This window comes from Biomphalaria glabrata, chromosome 5 (assembly GCF_947242115.1).
Source record: "Biomphalaria glabrata chromosome 5, xgBioGlab47.1, whole genome shotgun sequence".
Lineage (NCBI taxonomy): Eukaryota > Metazoa > Mollusca > Gastropoda > Planorbidae > Biomphalaria > Biomphalaria glabrata.
The window spans coordinates 37,509,566-37,535,381 of NC_074715.1; the positions used below are offsets into that span (position 1 = coordinate 37,509,566).

At 35.5% G+C, this 25,816-nt stretch overlaps 1 protein-coding gene across 1 annotated transcript in view; it reads left to right on the forward strand.

Moving 5' to 3' along the window:
- The window catches only part of LOC106059556 (uncharacterized), a 152,667-nt gene that overhangs the window by 55,085 nt on the left and 71,766 nt on the right, over positions 1-25,816 (forward strand). The window contains exon 3 of the mRNA XM_013217281.2: positions 1,861-2,215. Within this exon, the coding sequence (XP_013072735.2) occupies positions 2,214-2,215 (2 nt within the window). The 5' untranslated portion in view covers positions 1,861-2,213. The remainder of the gene's footprint in view (positions 1-1,860; positions 2,216-25,816) is intronic.

The following is a 25,816-nucleotide window of genomic DNA, read 5'->3' on the forward strand; positions in this document are numbered from 1 at the left end:
GAATAACAACTATTACTACTAATTAGATCATTTTAAAAACATTTATTATATAACATGCATACGAAGCAACTCAAATGCATTAGTCGCCAGTGGGTTAATTAAAGTTATTTCAGTCACACGAAACATGTAAAACCCTTAACTAATAGTGATATGCTAAATACAAATTGCGAGGCACCTGAAAGGCGCGGGGCCCAATTAGGAGCAATCGGTAGAAGGCGGCCCAGCCAGACAATATGCACTGTGATGTAAGCACCATCACTTTAACGTGCCACTAAGTACTGGACAGAACGAAATCCTCAATGTCCGCAGGTATCAAGTCTTTCAAGAGAAACTTCTAAAATCTTTTACAATGGAAACGAAACTGTATTTCTGTTGGAAGTCCCCCCCCCCCCCCAAATGCAAAGAAATACTTTTCCAACTAAAACTTTTCTATCGATATTGAACAACTGTGACCACACCAGTGCTGTATATTCTTATAGGCAACATAACGCTATAGCTTAGGGCCCCCCTAGAGACTGGGGGCCCCCAAAATATTGTCCGATCGATCAATTGTCTCATTGATACTTTAATATATTACTGATAATTTTAAAATATAATGCCGTTAATTTCGGAAATGGAAAAAACAATGCACATATCTATATACTTCTTAATTGTATATCAGTTTAAACTGTATATATAAATATATATATTTACGAATATCCTGTTACATCTGGGTATATAAAGGGCATATAAAGGGCCCCCGTATCTTAAAATAGCTTTAGGTCAAGTCTAAATCCAGTCCTGGGCCAAATATCAAATAATAAATAGCTGACTTTCGAGGGCATTTCTAACAAGGGAAGTAGCTTAGATTGATCAAATAATTGGTACTTTTTATTTGATTGATTCATGTAGTGTTATCGACTATGAATAATTGTGCTACATTTCAACTTGATCCGCGAATGAGAAATAGGAGAATGACCGTGTACCAAATTGAATAATAAAAGAAGCTTTGTAAAAGAAAAAAAAGGGCAGTGTATTTACATTGAGAATGTCTAGTTTTACATTGCGACTGAAGGAAAATCTTTAAGAGAACATTTCTTTTATGTTGTTTTTTTTTTCTCTAGAGCGCCTTTTATAAATTCTATGCTCTAGTTTGTTGATGAATTAATATGAATTCTTTGGTAAAGTATAGCTATTGTTGCATATGTCTGACACACAAAGGTTTTGTGTCTGTGATTAGTTTGTCTAATACAATGCTAGTATATATAAACTCACACACGCATCTACACACACATCTACACACACATCTACACCCACAACATTTATATATAAACACGTATACACACACTGCTTACAATATTACTTTCGGTAAATACTTATATAATGTTTTTTCTAGCTACGTACCTTTATCAAAGGTTTATTTTTTTATAATTTGATTTGTACATCTCTTTACTGGTCATCTATCCCCAAGCTTACAGTAAAGTATACCCTACAAAACCTGCTGACCAACGCTTTATATCAAGTCGCTTGCACCTGTTAATCTTATAATTGTCCAAACTGTTTCAAATATATCATCGGCCTTCTTTACCCTCGGTGGGGAAGACAAAAGTCTACATGACAATTCATCCCAAGCCCTCCAGCTAATTGTTATAGCTCTGATAGAATGAAAGATAGACGTCTACAAACACGGGAAACAGATTGGCGTAAGGATTTGTAAAGCAGATAGTGAACTGCTTGTAAAGCAGATTGAGTGAACTGCTTGTTGTCCTTGTCTCAAAGTTCTGTTGTTTTGTTGTTTTGTTAGAGCACATTGTTTGTAAAGCATTGTTGTTTGACTACCTTACAGATTTTAATATCATTGCGTTTTTTTTGTCTGTTCAGTTAAAGGTTTCAGTGGATTTGCTCTACAAAGAGACAGTCTCGTGTTATCTACCATCATTAGCTGATCCTCTATCACATCATTTCATCGCTACAGTTGATCCAGCCCCTTCCCCCAACACATCTTAAACACAAACGTTCACTTCGACAGATCAATTCATATCTATTTGGATCAAAAGTGGATGCATGAAGCTGGCCACTGGCGATTTTTAGTTTGTTTTGCTTCAATGACTGACCATTAAGGGAGAGAGTCTCTAGGTGGCTGCTATTTTGTTGACTTTAGACTTCTTCAAACATCTTTGAACTCCTGCGATGAGACTTCTTGTTCTTTAGAGACAAGTTTCTGAGAAAGTGATATGTAAGTTCATTTTATTTTATACTTTTAATCAATGTGTATAATCAAAAAAGTAAATTTCCCCAGTCAGACCTTGCGATCTATGTAGCACGGTTACGAGGGTGAGAGGTGTACAGGATAAACGCCGTTACGTTTCCCCAACTATTCTCTATTCCATTAGAGCTGGGCGGATCAGAGGCGCCCTAAAAATCCCAGAATTTGAAACCGGAACCCCTCGGTCCAGAAGCCACTTCGCCCCCCCCCCCTTCCAAGTTGATTACATACATAATAAAATATAATGACAAAACATTTTTAAAGGTGACTGTCGAAAATTAAAAACTTCCTATCTTACTTACTAACTAGCTAAATAACCAACTTGTTAAATTACTAGTTTATTTGGGTAAGTAGGTCTAAATCTTTACCAATCTCAAGAGACGAATACATTTGTGCGACGTCCGACATTTAAATGGATTTTCCCATAAGCAATTTCTGCTCCCATGCAAATATTTCCCTGTCATTGAAGTTAAAGAGCTTTTCAAAGGGCGGAATAGTCTGTGAACTAAGGGTGCTCCAAGACTCTCTATCCCAATATCTTGTAACAAGCTGGATAGTACCCGCGGCCTGCGGGCCTTAGTTTGTGTATTACTAATCTAGTGGATTGGATTTAGATCTATGTCACATTTAGCTAATGTTCCTTTCAAGTTTTTCTTCTTCGCCATGAAAATAAAAATGGGTTTACCCGTTAAGCCGATACAATCATATCAAATATAAAATACTATGGAAACGGGTTTACCCTATTTATAAACACTAGAGATAAATTTAGCTATTAAAATGAAAGAAGCGAGCGATGAATGAGAGATAAAGTGCGTCAGGATGTCTCGATTCGCAAATTTAAGGAAAGAATTTATGTAAAAATGCCTTTGAAACACAAATTTGAAGGTTAATTTTATTAATGAAATGAATGGACTATATTTTGCATTTTATTGTGTTAAGTCAAAAAATTATTTTTCCAAAGTGTAGTTCTTAAAATTAGATCTAGCTCCTTTCCATCTTGTTTCATGTAAACATGGCTATATGACCTAGATCCATGAAATAGTTACACTTTCATAGAGTTGGGCACTTTTTTTTTCTGAGGGTCTTAAGCTTGCCAGGCACGACATGGCCAAAATTGTGCCGATGTGCCTCAAATCAAAAAACAAAAAACAAAACTTAAGCTTGTTTCAGGGTTACTTAGCATACGTTACTTAGTACCTAAGGAACACTTATTCCAAGTAATCCCATACATACATACATACGCCTCACGTTTTGATTTATAGTCTTGTAATAACCATAATTCTTGTACAATACAACAAACAATGTACTTGCTTATAAGATAATGTTTCTATTTTACTACCAATGAAATGCAGTTTTTTTTTTTTGTTGCTTTAAAAACATTTTTCTTATTACATGTATTTGCTTGATCCTCTTGAAATAAAACAGTTGAGTTTCCTTTCCCTAAACAGAAACCGAGAATGTATTACACAACAATAATTGAAAGTTGGACAGTACTTTATTTTTCAAATATTTACATTATTGATTCCATGGTGCACTTGTCAGTAAGGGGAGATAGGACGAGGTTTCACTTGGTAGGCGTTGGAGTCTTGTAAGGACAGATAAGAACAAAAAACTAAACGTCAGTGCAAACTTCTGTGTTTTATTTGCTAAGGTTGGACCACATTTTTTAGGGGCTATAACTCCAGGATAAAACTCTCTTGTTAAAGGCACTTTCTTTCCCTTTCATAGTGCAAGACTTAAGTGAAACCGACAAGGGAAGTAACTTGGGGGGAAAGGGGAAATAAGTGGTGTGTTTACAAATAGTTGAGTTACTACAGTAAGGGAGACTGTTATATCTCTTCAAGTCTTCTAGCTTGAAAATACTCTGTGTGGTGTGTGTGGGGGCTCTTGGTGATTACGTGTGGCATGATAAACATGTCAACAATTTTAAAATGTGTCACGTCTGAAAAAAAAAAGAAAAAATATAACAGAAATGTAGAGCAAAGATAATTAGGTAAATGGCGGTAAAGTGGAACGAAGTCTTCAAAGAATAGTTTGTACTATATAGAAATATAGATAATAGTTGTCAATTACTGAAGAGTCACTGGAAACTTAATACAACTTAGCTGACTTTTCCTACCTAAAAAAATTATATCTACCATTTATTAACAAGTCAAAGCCAGCTACTATATGAATTTGTTACAATATTTATAACCATTACGATTATAGATATATAAATTAAACCAACTCACTTGCTCCATGTCTTCCCACTAACGATAACGTAGAAGAAAACTATAGAAACAAAACAAGACAGAGCAATAGATATTTCAACACTAGTAACAGTTGAATTAAAACTATAGATTTCGGCATTACAATAGGTACCAGCCAACTTGTGATTCAAGACTTTACTTTCCAAAGGTGAATGTCTGTGGAATCTAGAATCAGAGTAGAGAATTAAACAACATAGTAAGAGCTTCACAATAAAGTAATTATTTTTTTTTTGTATGCCGCAGGAACTAGCTGTTGGAGCAAACAACTCCATGACATGTTAGTGCGAGGTTAAAATTAAAATTAACATCTTCTGATTAATTTGAACTGGGGAAAAAACAACAACAGAAAGACAGACAAATACTTAGTAAGAAATCCGAGATAGAAACAGAAGGACAGAAAGAAAGAAAATGGATACTGTGGACATAGAGAGAGAGACACATGTATATTTGTTCGGGTGTGAAGGAAAGACAGAAAGAGAGAGAGAGAGAGAGAGAGAGAGAGAGAAAGAGAGAAAGAAAAAGTAAGAAAGACTTTCTTCGGCTATTTTACTTCGCCATTGGGTTGTCAATTTTACATTCTACTGCCTACGTGTCATTTCCGCTTCCTGTGACCTGCTTTCCACATACGACATCGGATAAATCAAGGCTTAAGAAGTCGATATGCATTTGAGTGGGAGGGCTCCGCGTGTTGAAATGTTAGAGCAGGTTTATGAAGCGGGGAGCGTTAATCTAGACTATTTTGGGGAGGGGTACAATGGGAGAAATGTGCATGGAGCCAAGTTACTTAGCAACCCGATACGTCCTTTCCAGAACAAGGGCGTGGTCAGCAGAAGGTAGACCTCTGAGACGCGCGTAGGCGAAATGACAATAGACTTCCTCCAAGTACACACCAGTAAGTTTATGAGGCATGTCGGGCAGAAAAATAAACGGGGGGCGGGGGGGGGGGGAACTATTGTAGACCAGGTTCAAGTCTTATTACGCAATGAACAGTAACTCTTGTAACTGATCTCAGTTAAAGACTGTCAAAAATTTCAGGGTAGTCATACATATAACAACAAAAAAAGATTTGGGTAGTCATATGCATTTAAATTTCAAAATATGATAGCTATATATAAACATCAAGATTTGGATAGCCATAAAATAATCAAAATGTACCTTTTGTTAAATAATAAAGGAGAGGAACTCCACACTTACAACTATGTCTTAATGATGTAGAAGTTATTTCCCTTATTCGATATCAAATAAAATGATTAATTGCCAATTTTAATTGACTAATTGTTAAATTTTAATTGCTTTATGTTTTGTTAAGTACAATAAAGAATTGTTAAAAATTTCATCTTGATCCTGAGAATGGGTATGTTATACAAGAGGACCAAACCCTTCATATGTAAGCATATCTGTCAATACTGAAGGATTAATTTCCCTAGTCGGAACTAAACAAAATAATTAATACTTAATTTGAATTATTGGTTACTTTTGTTTCATGATTCGTGTCTTGTCTATGTATTGTCACGTCTACAGGGAGAGAGAGAGAGAGAGAGAGAGAGAACTTCTCTCAGACACTTATCTTGAGCCTGGTCTTCTTCATAACTTTATATTCAAAAAGTTTCTCTTCAATTACTTCTCTGCACTGGTCCCCCCAGAGTCAACAGTTCCTTCTTACATTTTATTTCTTCTTTATGATTGTGTTCAGGGAAAAATATAAAACTCTAGCTTGAAAAGTAAATAGTTCAGACATTTCCTTATGCAAATATTGAATACCATATGGAACGTGTAGACACTTTATGTATGAGAGAAAAAAACTTCCACGTAATTTTGTACCGGCCTACGCAAACTGAAATAGAAACAAGAAAAAAAAAAGTCTGTTGTTCTTGGTGTCTTTCTACATGCTCAAATAATCTTCAAATAAATCGGAACATAAAAATGGTAGCATCAACAGTGAATACCTGATACGTTCGCTTCAGATAATTTCTTTAAAGTAAGAACAAAAATGTAAGAAAAACTTTAGGAGATTTTAAAAAATCAATAAGTGAAATTTCGATCAGTTTACGAGTATTCGTGTGGCATTGTCGAAATGTACCATTCTGTGTGTGTATATCGCGTGCGTGTGTGTGTGTGTGTGCTCATGCTTGCTCTTATCATGTGTTTTTAATTTTTCATCATCTTTTACTTTGCTCTTTGTTTCTCGCCCCTTCTCTTCCTTTGTTTTACATTGTCCACATTTCAAGGCCATTGCACATCTATAGGCCAATTTTACCGATTGCTCCAAATTTGAGCCCCGTGCCTGGCAGGGGCCCTGCAATTTACATTTACCATATTTCTATCAGTCATGGCTTTTGTCACAGGCTTTGAAAGATGTGGGATTTAAATGTTTAACATGTTTAGTTCATACGATTTAACTAACTTTAATTATTTGACGCCATTCATATATTTCTAGCGTATACTCTTGGAAAGAAATTTACGATCGCCATAAATTTAATCTTGTTCTTGTAGATGTATCTAAATGGTGTTCAGGTGCCATGACATTTTTGGAACCATGCAGCGTAAATACACAATTGTTTTGCTTCTTCTACGAAAAGATTGAATGTTTTTAAAAAGCATGTGAAAGGTCTGTCTTTTCAACCTTTATCAGAAACACGATGGGACTATAGAATGAAAAGTTCCAAGCTGCAGAAGTGTATGACGCTTGAAAAGAACTACCAGGCAGTACAGTTGATGCTCAAGGAAAATGTGAGGCTAAATCTTTAGTAAGTCAAATGAGAAACTATAGATTTGTGGTTGCGCTATCTCCCTGGCACTTTTTACTGTTTCAAGTAAATTTTATTAACAAGAAACTTCAAACGCCATGGATAATTGCCGCAGGGCTGACATCATTTGAAAAATTTTCTTATTGGTTCAAGACATATCGAGAGATTGGCTTTGAGGCTGCTTTTATTGATGCCAATGAGCTTGCAAACGCAGTATACTAGAGAAAGCCGAGAGGACAGGAAAGAGCTGGGAAGCCATAAAAAAAAACTAGCAAGAGATCGTGGAGAGTGACGTGTTTTTTGTTGAGGCCCTATGTCCCATGAGGAACCCAAAGGAATGAGGATGATGATGAATGACATTGCAAATGAGTTAGTAGTTGACCCAAAATTTTCCACTAGCTCAGGTTTTGGAAGATTCCACGAAGCTAAGAATTGAATAGAGGTATTGTGAAGACATATGGCTGCCTGGTCGTGCGGTTTGCGCGCTGGACTGTCGTTCGGATTTATCGACGCTCGAGGGTTCAAACCCTGCCCGCTCCCATCCCCCGTCGTCCTGCGGGAGGTTTGGACTAGGAAGTAAACTATCTTCAACTCTGAAGAAACATCCGAAACAATGTAAAACAAAAACAAAACAAAATATAGTAATTAAATTAAGTTTATTGTTTACGCTCTATGCTGGATGTTAGCCGCGATGTGCTGGTAAGCCGATAGCCAGATGTTTCAAATGATTAAACAGAATATGCCCTTCAAGGTTTATGTCACTTTGGAAAAGGGGAGGGTCCACTGTAAGTAATAATTGTTATTGATCAATCATTAACAGTTTGTAAGAATGTTGTTAGCAAGGCTTTAAGCAAGGAAGTAAGAAAGAGCTTGAGAAATAAGTCGACAGTTTGACTCTGACTTGGCCAAATTGATGTAAACATTAGCAAGTGTTTAGAGCAAATACAATGTTGACTTAAAGAAAGCAAACCAAAAAGGACGTTGGCTCCAAAAAAGAAAAACAACTTTTAGACACAAATTTAATGTAAACAACAACAACAAAAAACACACACGCTGAGGAGTATCATTGGAATAAGAAAGTATCAAGATATCCTCACAGAAAAATTCACTGCGGTGAAACTAAATCAAATGGAGCGTGCATTAAATTAAATTAATTAAATTTAACTGTTGATGTATATCGCTGAGAAAAGAATTACTAGCTCGTTTACCACAATGGGCGAATTCTTGTTTGACCATTATAATTTTTTCAAAGTAAAAATAAATAAATGTAAATTTGGCTTGACTAGACTTGTAGATAAAAGCATGGCGAAGTTAGCCACAATGTTCAGAAGTTTTACGATAACAGTGTCAATTTAAAGTTGCTTCAATTTTATTGGAAACAATATCTAATATTTACTAATATTTTTTTTACGTAAATCTAGAAAAGATTACATCTAAATTCTAGATCTAGAATATGTTCATGAAATAAATGAGAAATGGACAAGCTCTTATCCGAATCACAAGAAAGATGATGCCTATTATAAGTTATCCCGACACGATCAACGTCTAATCTTTCGACTCAGGACCGGACACAACAGAATGCGACAACACATGTACCGGAAACTCAAAATTGGAACCAGTGAGAATCTGCCCGTGTGAAGTGTCACCAGAGAATGCTGACCATGCCCGCCAAAACTGCTGTTAGAAATCATGAAATTGAAATGTCACACAATTGACATGTCTCATAATTGAAATGTCAGATACTTGAAATGTCACATAATTGAAATGTCACATAAATGAAATATCACATGATGTGTACTTAATGCCGTGTGTTTGTCAGAATACTGCTGCGCCTATCTTACATCTACGCCCAGTGTCTGTAAGACAATACTCTCGCTTGTCGCAAACTTACAGCAGCGTACAGGTTTTTGGCTCTAGGGTTACCGTCATGCCTTGTTAGTGCTTAAAGTTTATAGATCTCATTTAGGTGTCCTAGGAAATAAAAGTGGGGTTATTGCATAGCTGTCTTGCTTGCTCGGCTTAAACGATTCACCAGGTATTGGAGATTAGCGTAATAAGACTATCAAAACTGTGCAGCAGCGGCCCCGAAGCAAGAAGAAAGGTGAGAAAGTTTTCACGTTGTCCGCAGGGCCGCTGCTGCCTCTTTAGCTATGTGTGCGTTGCAAGAAAGCTACCGAAATTAGGGGTGGGAGGCAAATTCCAAGGTTATCATTACTTTTTAATTTTTTAAATAAAAGTAAATTACTTAACTATTTAAATAGTATATATATATTCGTATTATTTCATTATCATTTGAGAACTTTAAGTATCATTAATTTTAAATGACGCTCAACTTGTCGGTCGTTTATAGCTCATTGCCACGTTACTAGTTGTGTCATTTGTTTACAGAAGAAGAGCATTTGCTAGACAAGGCATTGTTCGCCTTAGACATTACTTTGTCCGCATTGTCCGCCTTTAGACATGGCATTATCCGCCCTTAGACATGGTATTATCCACTCTTATGCATGGCACTATCCGCCTTCTCGGAAACGTATCTGTAAGACGTGTATTATAATTCTAGAAGTTTTTAAAAAGAACTACTAAAGTATTTTTTAATGTCAACTGTCATCCTTTCTATGACAGTCTGAAAACTTTTGACGTGTGACATGTTTGGCATTGAGATGTTGGAAGTGGATAAGGATTACAATACAAAATGTTATGTATTCATTGTATGTGGATGTTATGTATTTATTGTATGTGGATGTTATGTATTCAAAGCTCATTACTATTACCAATAACTTTCGAATCGTGTAGTGAAGTATACTCCAATAAAAAAAAAATCTATCAAACTTGGTCATCACTGCAACTGCTTAAGTACAGTTCCATGTATATTGGTAAAACATAGCGAACATACCCTGATATATAAAGAAATCCTTTCAATATGTATTAAATGAAGACACCAAAAGGTCAATACATGTACATTCAAATTTACATGAATTTTTTTCCTTCACATTTCTACGATAATACTTCAGAAAATGTATTTTTGTTATGGCTGATTTACCCTGATATAAATAAGTCAAACTATCAATATTGATAAACCACGATTTTAAAAAAGTATATAGTAGATTAAAGCGACATCATTTATCTACATGTAAATACACACAATTGGTCACTTGTACACATTTTTCTTTTAATTGAATGTAAGTAAATCCTAAGACTACCCATCTTCCAACTCACAAACAGATGGCATATTAAATAAACTTCAGCTTCTTTCTGTTGAAGTGGCCATGACAAGAACTGTAACTCATCCTAGTAGGAGGGCTGCTCAAGCAAGAGTTATCTCCTACCTAGCAAATATTTGATAGGTCTATGATCTTTAGCGTAAATCAACGGTTCTCAATCCTTTTTTCTCCGCGACCCCCTAATACAATTTTTCACTTGGCGGCGACCCCAACTATAAATTATCTTTCATTTCATTTCAAGAAGTTTGCATATAAATTAATCTTTTTAATCTCTATTATGTTTATATCCCAAGAAAAACAGTAACTGAGAACAATTGACTACATCTGTGGATTCATTAATCTGAATGCTAAATATTGGCAATGAATAAGACATCATATTTCCTAAATTACTTGATTGATAATATCAGCAGACATGTCAATGTCAATTTTTTTTCCTGTGAACAGTGTCATTAGATAATGAAATTTCACTAAATGCTTACCAAGCAAGGTACAAATAGGCTTGTTACAAAACGTTAATATCGAAAAAAACAACAAAAAAACAATTCCGTTCTAAAATAGCCAAAAAAGAAAAAAACAATTTTCCAACAGTTTTATGCGACCCCTGGCAAATGGTCATTCAACCTCCAAAGGGGTCGCGACCCACAAGTTGAGAACCCCTGCCTTAGATATTCCATTATGTCAATATAGAGTTTATGTTTTGAGGACGTCTCAACAGAGTTGTACGCAGCATGCTCACAGCCTTTCAAATATTGGGACAAGAAGGGTTAAACTCACTCTAGAGAGCAGTCGTTATGCTAATAATTGATGCAAATATTGGATTTGATTTAAGGAACTTCAGTAGTTGTCTGTTTTAAACTGACTAGTTAAGGTTACAGAGAGTGAGAGAAAGAGAGAAAGAGACAGGGAGAGACAGAGACAAAGACATAGAGAAAGTATGAGTCCATTGAATTAATGATAGTAAACTGAAATGTGACTAGCTAGATAAATATCTAAACTATTACCACAAGCTGTTGACGACGACGAAGTTTCCCTTATGCAGTGTGATATCTTTAAGGCCTTTAGCTTTCTTTACTGCTTTATTGGTCTAGGAAAAAAAGAAACATTTGTACTGCAGTCTTTGTGTTTGATAAAAAACGTAATTTAGCACAAAGACATTAAGAAATTATTTAAGGAAACTTACAACAAAATAGTTTCAAAAATATGAATGATTTATGCAACCACACGTTCACTTTCTACAACACTTTGCAGTGTTTTCTTTCTGTTATAGTCTATAGTCTGTGTTTAAGAAATAATACCTTTTTTTTACCCTCACACAGACACACACAGACACATACAAACACACAAATGCTTTTTCCGTTCAAACTTCACAAGCAAACTGACTCTGAAATTCCATGTCATAACGCCGAGAGACCAAATCTGATGAACTGCTCTACAATGTTGACAGTATGCAGGATGTATATATAGCCTATAAATAAATATGTATATCCAGAGAGGGATGTTACTCTATACTTTTTTTTTTCTATCTGCTGTGTACCACAAGACTGCGTTCAGACAATTTGAAAAAAGATATTTTTATAGCATATTTTTTATTCTTTTCAGCCCCCTCCCCCCCCCCACCTTTTTTGTTCAACGTACCCATTCCATTTCCTAACTATGTACGAGCTATTATCTACTTACCTGTGTGACGTCACGGCGCCGCAAGTTGTGACAATGGGTCATAAATGTGTGATAGATGAGCCAGTTGGACGTTTGCACCCCCCCCCCCGTTCCATTTTTTTTTCTTCTTTGCTCTCCCATTTCCCAAGCCTACCTTAATCCCCCCACCTCCCTTTCTGTTCAAAGTTCGTCCGACTCACCACCGATCAGTTTCTTTTTCTAGAGATTTCGTTTCCAAACGTTAAGGCCTGAGAAGCCGTCGTGGTCCTGCATGCAGAGTGGCTGAACTCCATCAACGCCTGGGGAGTTAGGGAGCCTTTGTTTGGATACGTTTTTGAGTTGACGTCTGTCCCTCACTACCAATGTAAACACGAACATGTTTTCTTTACCTCTGAAGGAAGACAGCTCGCCACCAAAAGACACTGCTGGCCAAGCTCATTGTATTGTGTATCCTTTATTTTGACATATGCTTTCACTGCAATACTTGTGGCACGGTTGGACGAGAGGGCGAAATAGTAAGGCTCTAGGCTGCCGTTCTGGAGGTCTCGGGTTCGAGTATTTATGTATCCAGATCTTATTTAACTGGCTTAACTTAGGGAAAATGTTGGTCGTTGCGCTGGCGTCGTAATCCCTTCGTTGAGCCAAAGGCTTAGGAAACAAATGAGCCTAACATAATCTGGCCTATCAGATGTAGGCTCCTAGACTTCATTATTTTTTTCTTTGTAATAATACAACATATTTTTATTCTTCTATTCCATATATTTATTTTTAATTATACACCTTTATTCTTTATTCTGCATGAGTGTTAAAGCGCTTGGCTTCCAAACCGGTATACCCAGATTCGAATCCTGGTGAAAACTGGGATTTTTACTTTCGGGATCTTCAGGGCGAATTTTGGACGCTGACTGCTGACCTCGAGAGGAGTCCACCCAGCTCTAATGTGTACATGATATAACTTTGGGGAAAGTAAAGGCGGTTGGTCGTTCTTCTGGCCACGACGTCCTCGTCAACCGTGTGCTACAGAAACAGATGACCTTTACATCATATGCAATAAGATCGCAAGGTCTGAAGGAAATTTACAAAATTTTACTTACATATCTTTATTCGTCCATTACATATCTTAATTCTTTTATTTTATGATTATATTCTTCAATTACATATCTTGATACTTCTAGTGTATATCTTTATTCTTCTACTGCATAATTTTATTCTTCCAATACATATCTTTATTTTTCCATTACATATTTGTTTAGCATTATTAGGCATTACCCATTCAATTCTCAGAAAGCCAACTATTATTCTACTATTTAAAAAAACATAATTAAAAATAAATACACAAATGTATACGACACTGAATTGTTTCTTTTATACATTTATACATACATTATTTTCAAAGTCTTAGCATGCAATTCTATATATACGACAACATTATAAGACAAAATATGAGATAGATCTAGTAGTTTTTCCAAAAGTAAACATGCCAAAGTATATCTAATGCATATATAAACATACACATATACCAAGACTTCTGCATTTCCTTCCCTAAGCATATCTATCTATGCCAACAGGCTCACAATAACATGCCTTCATATCGCCTACATAACCTGTAATGGGGTAGAGATAACAAGCATGTTGCGATGCATCAAAACTATGGTTAACAAGTTCTACGCGATCGTAGCGATAAGAATCATTCCTCTAGTTTGATTGCATTGCATAGAGATTATAGATATGTAGATGTGAACAGTGAAGCGTGACCAGGGAAACACTGCCGTTAGAAGGTGTAAGAAATAGACAATCATATTGTGCTAGCAGATGGTAAAGGTAACATTATCTATGTAGCCAGAATGAACTGGACAGGATTTGGAGTTTCGCTTCCGTGACATCATCTAGTCTTAAAGATGTCATCAGGCAGAGCAGCTTGGACATTTCACAAGATGTAAGCGATTAGATCCACACGTTTGCACCGCGTAAGACGATCATTATGTGCGCTAAATTTATACAGCGTACATGCAAGTATGTTCCAATTCTAAGAATGACAGTGAGAGTTTAAAAGTGTTTAATTCCATTTGGACATTAGCTGTTAGGAACAGTGCTTTAATTTGAGAGCAACATCGTACCAACCACGACGTCGGCACATGTCGCTTCCTGTCCTCTCACAAAGTCGCCCGTGATGTTAAAACTTGTCGTCCCCGTTTTTTTTCTTCACCCCGAGTACTGCTAAGCACATTGTCTGAGAGCTTAACGTCTCCAGTGAGGGGGAAAGGATTTAGTTAATTGTAATTGGTGGTCCTTGTCAGTTTAAGAACCTCATTTAGCGGAACTATAATTAAAACGTCACATTTCTACGACAAGGCAACAGTTAACGCTTCATTTGTGACATTTCTTTCTAAACTCGACTGTTTATGCCCTGAATTAATAACTCCTTGAATTTGTGTATTTTATATTTTGTTATTTGTTGTTTACCACATAGTCTAGTCCTATGGTCATTTTAATTACAGTTTTAATACCACCATCATTAATTAAACAAGATTAATTCACGACAAAAAAATCATCTCAACATATTATTTTTAGGGACAGCGTACTGACAAATTTGGGAACCTCCAAATTTCATGTTTTATTGCGACGCGCCTTGACGTCAAATTTGTCAAGAGTCGAGATGACGTCATGTCTGATCTCTTTCGTCTTGTCCCTGCAGGATGAAGAATGTGGACGCCACCTCTAGGAGTCAAGACTATGCGTACATGTTGTTACTAGTGTCTGCTTCTGCAGATCTTGTCCCTCCAATTTGTCTACACTACTTGCCTCGACGTAAAGACGTCTTGAGGTCACACAGCTTCTGACGACATAAATAAATGACGTCAATGTATACAGTTTCTAATAAACATCCCATCATTTCACACAGCTTCATTAGCTCCTTTAAATCCTTTATTTGTAGAAGTATTTTCAAAATATTAAATAAAATAATACATATAATATTGATTGCAACATTGCTTTTAACAATTGTGTTTGGTCGCCTAGTGTTTTCAGTTGTAGACTATAGATATTTATTGCAAGCAACATTGACACAAACGGATCTATTTCATCAGATACCTCCCACATCATAAACATATTCTGGCATATTCTTTGCATTAACGTGTAAGATACTGAGGTCTACTTCGTTCAGTAACAAAATGCAAGTAGTACAATATATTATTTTCTTATCGACAATTACATTTTCTCTGCATATTAAATTTCCATGAAGGTTTTCATTTCAAGAAAACTTACATTTTTATCTCTACTTATTTCGTTCAAGCTTTCCTATTGTCATCGCAGCAAGCAACGGGTTGCCTGAATCAGTCATGAATACCAATGTATAATGTCTAATCAACATACACAACAAGACTAAAGCATGAATAATAGGATGTAATTATCTTTTTTTTAATGACGGTCTGTAATTTGACATTGTAGCTTCTTATTTGAGACGAAAAAGACCACCTTTTCAAAACAAGCCTACTTCTACATAAGGACTCACTAAAAAAAGCAGTGATTCCCAAGATCTTTTCTGTCAGGGGACCAAATTACTGACACACGGGCTACATCAACGTATAAATCGTCGAGTCTAGTGATGGGAACTAAACTAAATTTTTTTAGTTAAACTAAAACTAAGTTTGAACTAAAAAAAAGTAATTAAACTTTTAGTTAACCACAAATTGAAAAAATTAGTTAAACTAAACTATAAAACTTTAGTTAAACTTTTACTAACTATTTTGACCTTTTTTAAGGACGAAACAGCCAAACATGAAAATATAAAGTATAAAGCACAACCAATCTCTTTAGCAAAATGTTTATGCACATGAAAAAATATTGAAATGTCTTTATGGGATAGATGTAGATCTTAATAGAATCACTAGAATGATACTATTATTGAAAAAACTTAGAAGTAATTGTCGAAGTTCTAATATAAGTATTATAAGTTACCTTTTAGAAGTAATGATAAAACTGCATGTTGACTCTCTAACTGAATGTACACTTTGGTTTCTTATAGTTATGTTTTTTGTTTGGTGTAATGCACAAATTGTAAGACAAACTTCCTTACGGATAATAAAGATTATTATTATTATTATTAACTAACTCTAGATTCTAGAATATTCTGGATCTAATATCTTCTACAAACGAAATGATCAGAAATTGAAATATAATCTGGATCTAGAATTAGATCTAGCTACTAGACCTAGACCAAATAATTAATATATTAATCTAAAAATAATCTAAGAAATACTAGTTGCTACTACTAAAAGATCTAAAATCTAGATAGAGTCTAGTCTAGTAGATATCTTAGTAACTCTAGATCTAGAGATTTTAGATTATTATAATTATGATTATAACTAGGTATGGGTATTTAGATCTATATACTCTAGTAGATAATACTAGATCTAGATCTAATAGATCTAGATAGTAGATATAAGTATAATTATAATAGAAGTAGATCATAGATGTAGATCTAGAATCTAGTCTAGATTTAGTTAATTTAGTATTAGATCTAGAATCTAGCATAGTGACGACTATTATTAGTATTATAGATCTATCATCTATGCATCTTAGGTCTTAGTATAATAAGTAATCTAGATATATCTAGATTCTAGATCTAATCTAGACTCTAATTCTAGAATAGTTACATATTATAGTTATAGAAAAGAATCTCTAAACTAATGGATCTAGTCTAATAAAGTAAAGTAATATAGATAATAGATTTCAATTAATAGATCTATATTATTGACTTATAATAAAGAGTTAGACTCTACTTAAGACTAAGAGACTAAAATAATTAAATATATAGACTATTATGACTATTGATCTAATAGTAGTAAGTATAAGTATTCAGTAGTGATAGACTAAACTAATAATACTAATAGACTTAGACGTCACTTGACTCTAACTCTAGATCTAGTAAAAAGTTTTTAAATAAAAAGAGTCGACATTTCTTTTGGATCTATAGTAAAGCAAAATTCTTTGACTGCAGCTATACAGGAACACACTGGTGTTTAATGAAAGCAGCAAAATGTAGATCTATAGAATCAGGATTTATCAAGCAGTGAAACTTGCTAGAAATATAATGAACACGTGTATTTTTTTTTAAAAGGCGGGAATAGCGACCATTATAGTGTAAAGGTCAAAAGGCTTTCTAGTGACCTGTGCACTCTCTTGTTTATTCTCCTCTCTATTATTCATTATATATATTCTCCAAATTACATAAATCTAAATATTTATTGGTATGTATGTTAAAAAAGTTTGTACAATTTGTAATTAAACTTTTTAGTTTGTAACTAAAAAAAAATAATTAAACTAGGATTTTAACTAAACTTTTATTTTTTAATTAAACTTTGGCCTTAACTAATTTTTTTTAGTTAAACTAAAAGTTAGCAACTTTTTAGTTAACTTTTGCCCATCACTAGTCGAGTCTAACGGAACTCATCTTCTGAGCTTTATTTTCCATTGTGCACGAATCACGGGTCCACGGGCCGTAGTTTGAGCACCGCTGATTTAGAGCATTGAATTCGTTCAACACAAACATTGACCATATTGCGCACAATGCCAGCTCCCTCCACAACCATTTCCGATGGAGACAATGATATCTCTTTGACTTCCGCTGACGTCACGGACCAGTAGATAGTGAGGGTTAATATCTCTGTGTCTGCTTCTATGCCTTCAATGTCTTTATTGAATGGTTTCTCATAGGCGCTCTCTCTCTCCAAAACATTTCAAATTTATAATATAGATGCAATACTCTGAAATAAATATATATAACCGTGAGGTAACCTACACAAGGAAGATATGGACATAACATGATTAGGGCTCTAATAGATCCGAGACTATTGCACCTAAGGATGCCATAGACGAAAACCTCTCCGCTGAAGAAATGTTATTGTCACATGTCCATACATAACTTTATTATTCTTTTATTTCTGATTAAGTTTACTTGTCCTATAAACCAGATGGTCTCGAAAACATTGTTTTGTATTACAATGACAAAACAGTCTAGAGCTATAAATATTTGGATGATTCCGAGAAGTCATCGCTAAGTCTTGGGACTAGTTTGACCATCAGTCTCTTCCTGTGTGCACTAAGAGAAAAGAATAAAATGAAAGGTTGAAATGATTTCGTCTACTCCAAAGTACTTGCTTGGTTCATGTAGAATCATGTTCATTAAGACTAAGAGACTAAAATGTTCGTTTTAATTATTTCAAACATTCCTTCAAAAATACAATTGAAAACTGAGGACTTTAATCTGCAATAGAAAACAGGACTAGAGATTTTGAGTTAAAAATTAATATTTCAAATTTATAATGACGATTTTCATCTGCAAAAGTCTTCATTCTTTGAGATTCCATTTTGAAATGTGTATGTGTGTTTGGTTATTTGCAATGGCGGGTGTCGGCCTTGTCTATGTTGGTCAAAAGTGAAGATGACTATACTGTTCATGTGTCATGTGCTGAAAGTATTCAATTAGTTCAGAAGTCTGTTTATGTTCTATATAATACCAAATCTTTTTTTTTTTATTTTACTTTCTTCCCCCCTGAGAATAAAATGGTACAAGATAATGAGCTGAACAGGGTGCTGCTATTTGTTCGCTTTTCATTCAGAACGTCTTCCTATCGGTGTAGGCGCGCTTTATCAGAAGTCTGTAGATCTACATTCTGGCGCTATGCACGCAATAAAGAAATCGTGGGTGTGATTTCTGCAGTTAATGTTTTTTTTTTGTTGACTCTGTATTAAAACCCAATTACCCAGATTGCCAGAGATGATAAGGTCTTGTGTGGCCTTCAAATACAAACGGATCTATTGATAGATTATGAAATCTCTGGGTGCGTCAAAAAGTTTAGATCTAGACAAGATATCCACTATCAAGTGCAAAGTTTGTCAAATCAACATGAAGTTCACTAAAGTATATATATGTATATGGAAAGGGGGGGGGCACACACACACATTCATTACCACAGTCTAGAAACTAGAAATAATGCTACTACAGCCAAATGTGTCAATATGGGTAGGAAAAGGTAATTCTGAAGTCCTCTTGACTTTGGAGAATTCCATTACGTTCATAGGTGCTTTTATTTAGGAATGGGCGCAGAGTTGGTTAGGGTAGCTTGGCAAGGAATTTTAGAAGCCCTGATTTTGAGTGAGTTGTACATTGTTCACCTAAAGCCAACTATAAATTAGCTTATAATTCTCCCAAACATATACATTCAATGTCAAATTTCTAAAAGCCTATAAAAAAAAATTGTATGTACACTAAATGTACACTAAATGTCACTTAATGTACACTAAATGTCACTAAATGTCACTAAATACATTGGCTTAATCAGTTTTTTTTCCGTGGGTACGGGGAATTGGGGTGGGGTAAAAAAATGTTCCCTTATTGTTTCAATCTATCTTTCATTAGATACTAAAAGCAAAGTAATTCTCTTACGAAACAGTCCTCAGCTTCAAGGAGGAATTATCTTTTTTTTTTTACAAAGCTTATATCAAATCACTCTGTCTATCTGTCTGGCTGTCTGACTGGTAAAAAGTTTGCACACGTTATTTTTCCTACACCCAATCTCGGGTCAAGCTGAAATGTTGCACAAATATTTCTTTTACCTGACAATAAACGAATCAATAAGAAAAACAATTAGTTAATTAACAAACAAAATAATTAATTGCCAATAGTTATCTCGAATAAGAGAAAGAAATTGTACTTCACTGAAGTAGTGGTATTAGATGAATTAGTACCCTTTATAGGTCGCCGCTCTAAATTGAAAAAAAAAAAATAACTATACAATACAATCTTTTCTAGTCAGAAGTACCTCCCTAGCAGAAAGGTTAGCATGTTGGCCCGAGGAGGCGTGAGCCACAAGTTCGAATTCAGGTCGTGCCCCCCCCCCCCCCCCATTTCTATCCAATTTTTAAACTGGTCCAGTCAAGTGAAAGGATTATTGATAAAGCTAAAAGCATGAAATAGCGTTAAACAAAAACAATTGGTAAAAATAGTATTAATTAATCGCACATATTTATAGTTGTAGGTCTAGATCTATTACAAAGTTAATTATATGACTGATTCAAATTAATTGATACAACTACACTTCGTATAAGCTTTTTAAAAAGTATTTTTTAATAGGTTATTCTTGTTTTTAAAGAATTTTTATATATATATATATTATTTTTATTGCTTTTGTATACCACTTCTTTCATGTTTAGGCATGCTCAATGCACTACGGTCTACTCATCATTGTGGACCAGTGGACGGGGGGAGGGGGTATCTGGGAGAAAGTTTCCTTAGCCAAAGAGGTTTGGCCTCTCATCCACGCATGCGCTGTGAAGTTTTGTCAATGGTTAACTGTTGACATAGGTAGATATTTGTATTCAATTATAATTCAAAATGAATGGATCAAACTAAGTCTTCTATAGCCATAGATTTACAACTGTTTAGGTTTAAAGTTTACAAGTTTAGTACTACTGAACCACTTCCACTATTGAATCGATTGGTCTGTTGGAGACTTTAATGTGCTCAATGATAACATGCCTAGGCCTGGTCATTATTGAGATTCCATTCATAGTCTTGTATAGATTTAACAAAGTGTCATACAAACTTGTACACTTTTCAGTTATTACTTGACCTTGTTACGACATCCGTAGTACATTTCTGATATAAACAGAAAGTTCTTTAAGGAAGTCAAATTATAAAATGCACTAGTTTATTTCTTTAACGCGTAAGCTGCAAGAATCAATTGCTCATTAAAAAAATTGGCAATATTGTGGTGAAAGTTACGGACTATTTCTCAAGTCTTTTTTTTCAATGACCAGAACTGTAACACACATTTCCACCTTAATGACACGGGTATTAATGACCTTAAATTTCTATGTCCATAACAGTAGGGAGAATATTAAATTGTTTCTGCTGAGTGTGAAGCGTGGTGCCTGAGTGGTAAAGCACTAGGCTTCTGAACCGGAAAGCCTAGAGTTCGTTCCCGGTGAAGACTGAGTTTGAACGTCGGTATTTTTAACCCAACTCTAATGAGTACCTTACGTACGTTGGGTAAAGCTGGTCGTTATGCTAGCCACATAGCTTCTGCTCCCACAGATCACAAGGTCTGAAAGAGAAACCTTTACTTGTATCTCTGTCAGGGAATACGGCTTACACACACAATACAACCATAATACAATACCTTTACAGTAGGCATGAGGTAACGGCAATGTATTTTTTGTTGTTCTCTATGCACCTAGTCACCGGCGACTTCTCTTCAAACATAAAGGACACGTCAGAAACATCGCCAACATTCAACTGTAAACAGAATGAAGATCATTTACATATAACATAGAGACTTCTGTTTGTCTTCATGTACATAGAACACAAACATACATTTAGTCTTTTATTCACTCGTAGAAACGTCTCACTGGTCTCCATTTTTATTATGCTAACATCTTAATCTCAGTTTTGGGAGTTTGAAGACCGATTTAGTCTTGTTTAAAAATTATGATTAGTTTAGTTACAAAATAAAATGTTAAGTCGATAACTTGAAATGAAATAAAATGACGATTTCTGTTAGCTTGATTACGCTATTGGTTTAAATTATACCCAGAAGTGAATCTTTGAGTCTGTATAGGTTATTACGCACCGCTAGACACGATACATTTAGTCACATTAACCTAGGGGTACAGTAAACACGATTACCAAGTCGCCAGGAGAGAATCTGTTTGCGAAACCTGTCGGGGTACCGATTGGAACTGAGTTCATTACATTGGCGGGAATGGAGGAGGGGAGGGGAGCTTCCATTGGTCAAGAGTTTCAAAAACATGGACTCATACATTTTATTGAGAAAGAGTCGGGCTTAATGGTAAGATATAGACATTACTTCAGAAAAATGATGATGACCACCTATCGACCTAGACTGACCCTTCTGGCGTCAGCAAGAGATGACAGCAGAGTATATCAAGCCTGGAGACAAGTGGAAGCAAATAGTAATCATCCTACTTGGGCCGAAGTCTCTCTCTTAATATACCAATATACCAAATTGTGTAGGGAGATATAGTAGCACCAGGATAGTATTTAAGGGGTTAAAATGGAGTAAGTCAATGAGTTAGAATGCTCTTTATTTGGAATGAAGTACTCTCTTAGATATTAATGTTCTATGGAGAAAAAGGTCGGTTGTTTAATTAATGTTCTATGGAGAAAAAGGTCGGTTGTTTAATTAATGTTCTATGGAGAAAAAGGTCGGTTGTTTAATTAATGTTCTATGGAGAAAAAGGTCGGTTGTTTAATTAATGTTCTATGGAGAAAAAGGTCGGTTGTTTAATTGATGTTCTATGGAGAGAAAGGTCAATTATTTAATTAATGTACTATGGAGAGGAAGGTCTGTTGTTTAATTAATGTTCTATGAATAGAAAGGTCGGTTGTTCAATCAGTATGCAGAGATGTACACAGCTTAGTTGGCTATGATCTCAACTTGTCCTATTGCTACAATGCGTAGTGTTCTAAGCTCAGAACAAGACGTAATGGCTCAACGACTGACAGTGATTTGAGTGTACAGTCTATGTGCTGTTGACTTCTTTGATCATCTCATGCGTACCACGCCTTTTCAGAAATAGTAATGGAAACACTCGAGCGTAATAATATGGTCAAGCATGGCTGAGTCTTGAATATACAACTCATGCGCTTGAAGGCATGGCGGGATAGCAATAACTTCCTCTGCAGCAGTGCTTCTCAAATCTGTACATACGCGACGTAGAGCGATTATTCCTTCAACAATGAATGTTTTCAGCACTGCGGCTCTGCAAGATTTTCGAGTTTTACAAGCTCCTGTCTTTCATTCTGACCTATCTGATGTATACAAGCTCCTGTCTTTCATTCTGACCTATCTGATGTATACAAGCTCCTGTCTTTCATTCTGACCTATCTGATGTATACAAGCTCCTGTCTTTCATTCTGACCTATCTGATGTATACAAGCCCCTGTCTTTCATTCTGACCTATCTGATGTATACAAGCTCCTGTCTTTCATTCTGACCTATCTGATGTATACAAGCTCCTGTCTTTCATTCTGACCTATCTGATGTATACAAGCTCCTGTCTTTCATTCTGACCTATCTGATGTATACAAGCTCCTGTCTTTCATTCTGACCTATCTGATGTATACAAGCTCCTGTCTTTCATTCTGACATATCTGATGTATACAAGCTCCTGTCTTTCATTCTGACCTATCTGATGTATACAAGCTCCTGTCTTTCATTCTGACCTATCTGATGTATACAAGCTCCTGTCTTTCATTCTGACCTATCTGATGTATTCCAAAACAGTGACCTCTGCGATGTCCTAGACTAGAACTATTTAAAATTGGACTATCCGTTTAAAGCTGTGTCTACCATTTGTTCGGTACTTTCTAGGATTTTTGTCATACACCAAGGATTAACCCTTCTGTGTTACAATCTTAGACACTTTAGAAGTAAGTTATAAAAAGAATTATTTAGATTTCACAATAGTCGAAACATATATATCTGTACTATACAATTATTTGTATTATCGGCCTTAGTAGTAAGAAATTGGGTTATTGTCCACTTGTTTGAGAAGAATTACTTTCTCTGTGTATGATAGAAACGGCTAAAATTTAATTGGTATGTATAAATAGATGAACATTGCGCGTTGATATGTGGTTAATACAAGAATGAATAAAATAAAACTATAAATAGAACAGAACAAAAGAAACCAGTGTTTCTAGGCGTGAGTACAACTCCCTTCTTTCAATGTCTATGTACATTTAGGTCTACTGAACTACTAAAGGCGAAGGATAGGCTTGCTGAACACGGCCATATTTACCTATTACGCCAGTTACTAATTCGATCGAGATAAGAGTCCAGATTTTCAATAGTGATTTGACTTCTTGAAATTCGAACGTGGGTGCAAACAAAAAATGTCCCCATGAAATTGGAACTAAGATATTCATACAACCTGAACCAAAATGAAAACTTCATATAAAAGTAAAACTAAACTCAATTTTATGGGATTGTCATCCGCTACTGCCGAAAGAAAACTCATTCTTTCGTTAGAACGTGAAAATACACCATTTGCAATTATTTTGAACCACTCATTTCAAAGGCGGGAAATTGTTTCTTGAAGAAGGTGTTGCCTGCTAATCGGTCACCTGCCAAAGTAATGCGCATAATGCTAATTTTTTATATCTATTTTTATGACATTATTTTGATGTTTTCTGTTTTGTGCACATGAAGGTGGGCGACACCATGTACAAGCTCTATTCATTGCTCGCTAGTAAATGTACAGGTTGTCTTTCTTGTGTTCGGTTGTCTAGCTCTACGTGTGGTCGACGTGGGGGCCACAATAGCCATACCAGACATGTAAACATGGCCTCTGTTTGGAATTAATTGACTCCCATTTCATTAAAGTGCTTGGTACTACATCGTGTGTACGATTGCAGTTCAAGCTTCATAAAATAATGAAGGACAATGAATAGCAATTTGATTATTTCCTTTTTTATTTTAACGATAAATATTTGATTCTAAAAACTGTCAAGGACGCTGTATTGAACAAAATTATCTACAGCCAACTAAACAATAAATATTAGTTTACGATACTAGTGAAGAATCCTAGTGCTCTTATTTTAAAAAGTGTACAAAAATGATGTTAAAAGTTTTTACACTATACAGCTGATCATTTCCTACATTGAGTACACCAGATGCACCAACTAGCTAGCTATTTAGAGTTATCCGCCATAAATACAATTCTCCAATACAGCACCACTATTTGTTTAAATCTAACAATAAATAGTTGAAAAGACGAAACAAAAATTTAAATAGACCCCTCCCCCCCTTTTTAATAGGCAGACAAAGGTTATGTCTGCGTTAGTGGTGGAAAAATATGTAGGTCGCAACTGGGTTTTGCGTGTCGTTGTGTAAGACAGGCTTTATTCTCAATTTTCGGAATCGAAAATAATGCTTTCAATTAGTTAACAACGATGTACAATCTCAGTATCTGCAAAACTTTTAAGTGTGCACAACGATGTACAATCTCAGTATCTGCAAAACTTTTAAGTGTGCAACTGTGTGCACACCTTTCGTTTACTTTTTAAATGTTTTTTTCTGCAGTTAAATGTTTGTGAGAAACGTGTGTGTGTGTGTGTGTGTGAGCGGGTTTATAATTGCAAAAAGTCTTACAGTTTTTGACATACAGGAGCAGGGAAAAGGCCGGGGTGGTTGTAGAGAGATATTCGTCATAGCCGCAGAGCTGAAGGTAAAAATGGAGGGGATATAATGAAAATAAAGAGTATGAATCTTGTATGCTTTTTGTTTGTCTGGGACAGGCAGCCTTGATAGCAGGAGAGTGGAGGGGAGAGCAGGAGAGAGGAGGAGTTTAAGGTGTGGGAGGTTGGGCGGTGCATTTATTATTGAGCTATGACGCTAGAACTCTGGTCTCGGTACAATGACACCGGCTATAGTATGCAACAGATAAATCAAAACTAGGGCGATGGTGGTTGTACCGGGCCCTAAAAGGGGGTGGGGTGGGTAGGGAAACATAAATGTAGTATGGGGCTAAAGTCCCAGGTGCAGGGAATATGTGGGTGTCCAAGTCAAGGGAGTATCCTGCAGCTGTTGTTCTGATGGTCATTTTCGAAAGAGACACGCCGATGAAAGCAACATGGAATGTCCTCCGGAAGTAAACAAAAATGTTTGGTCA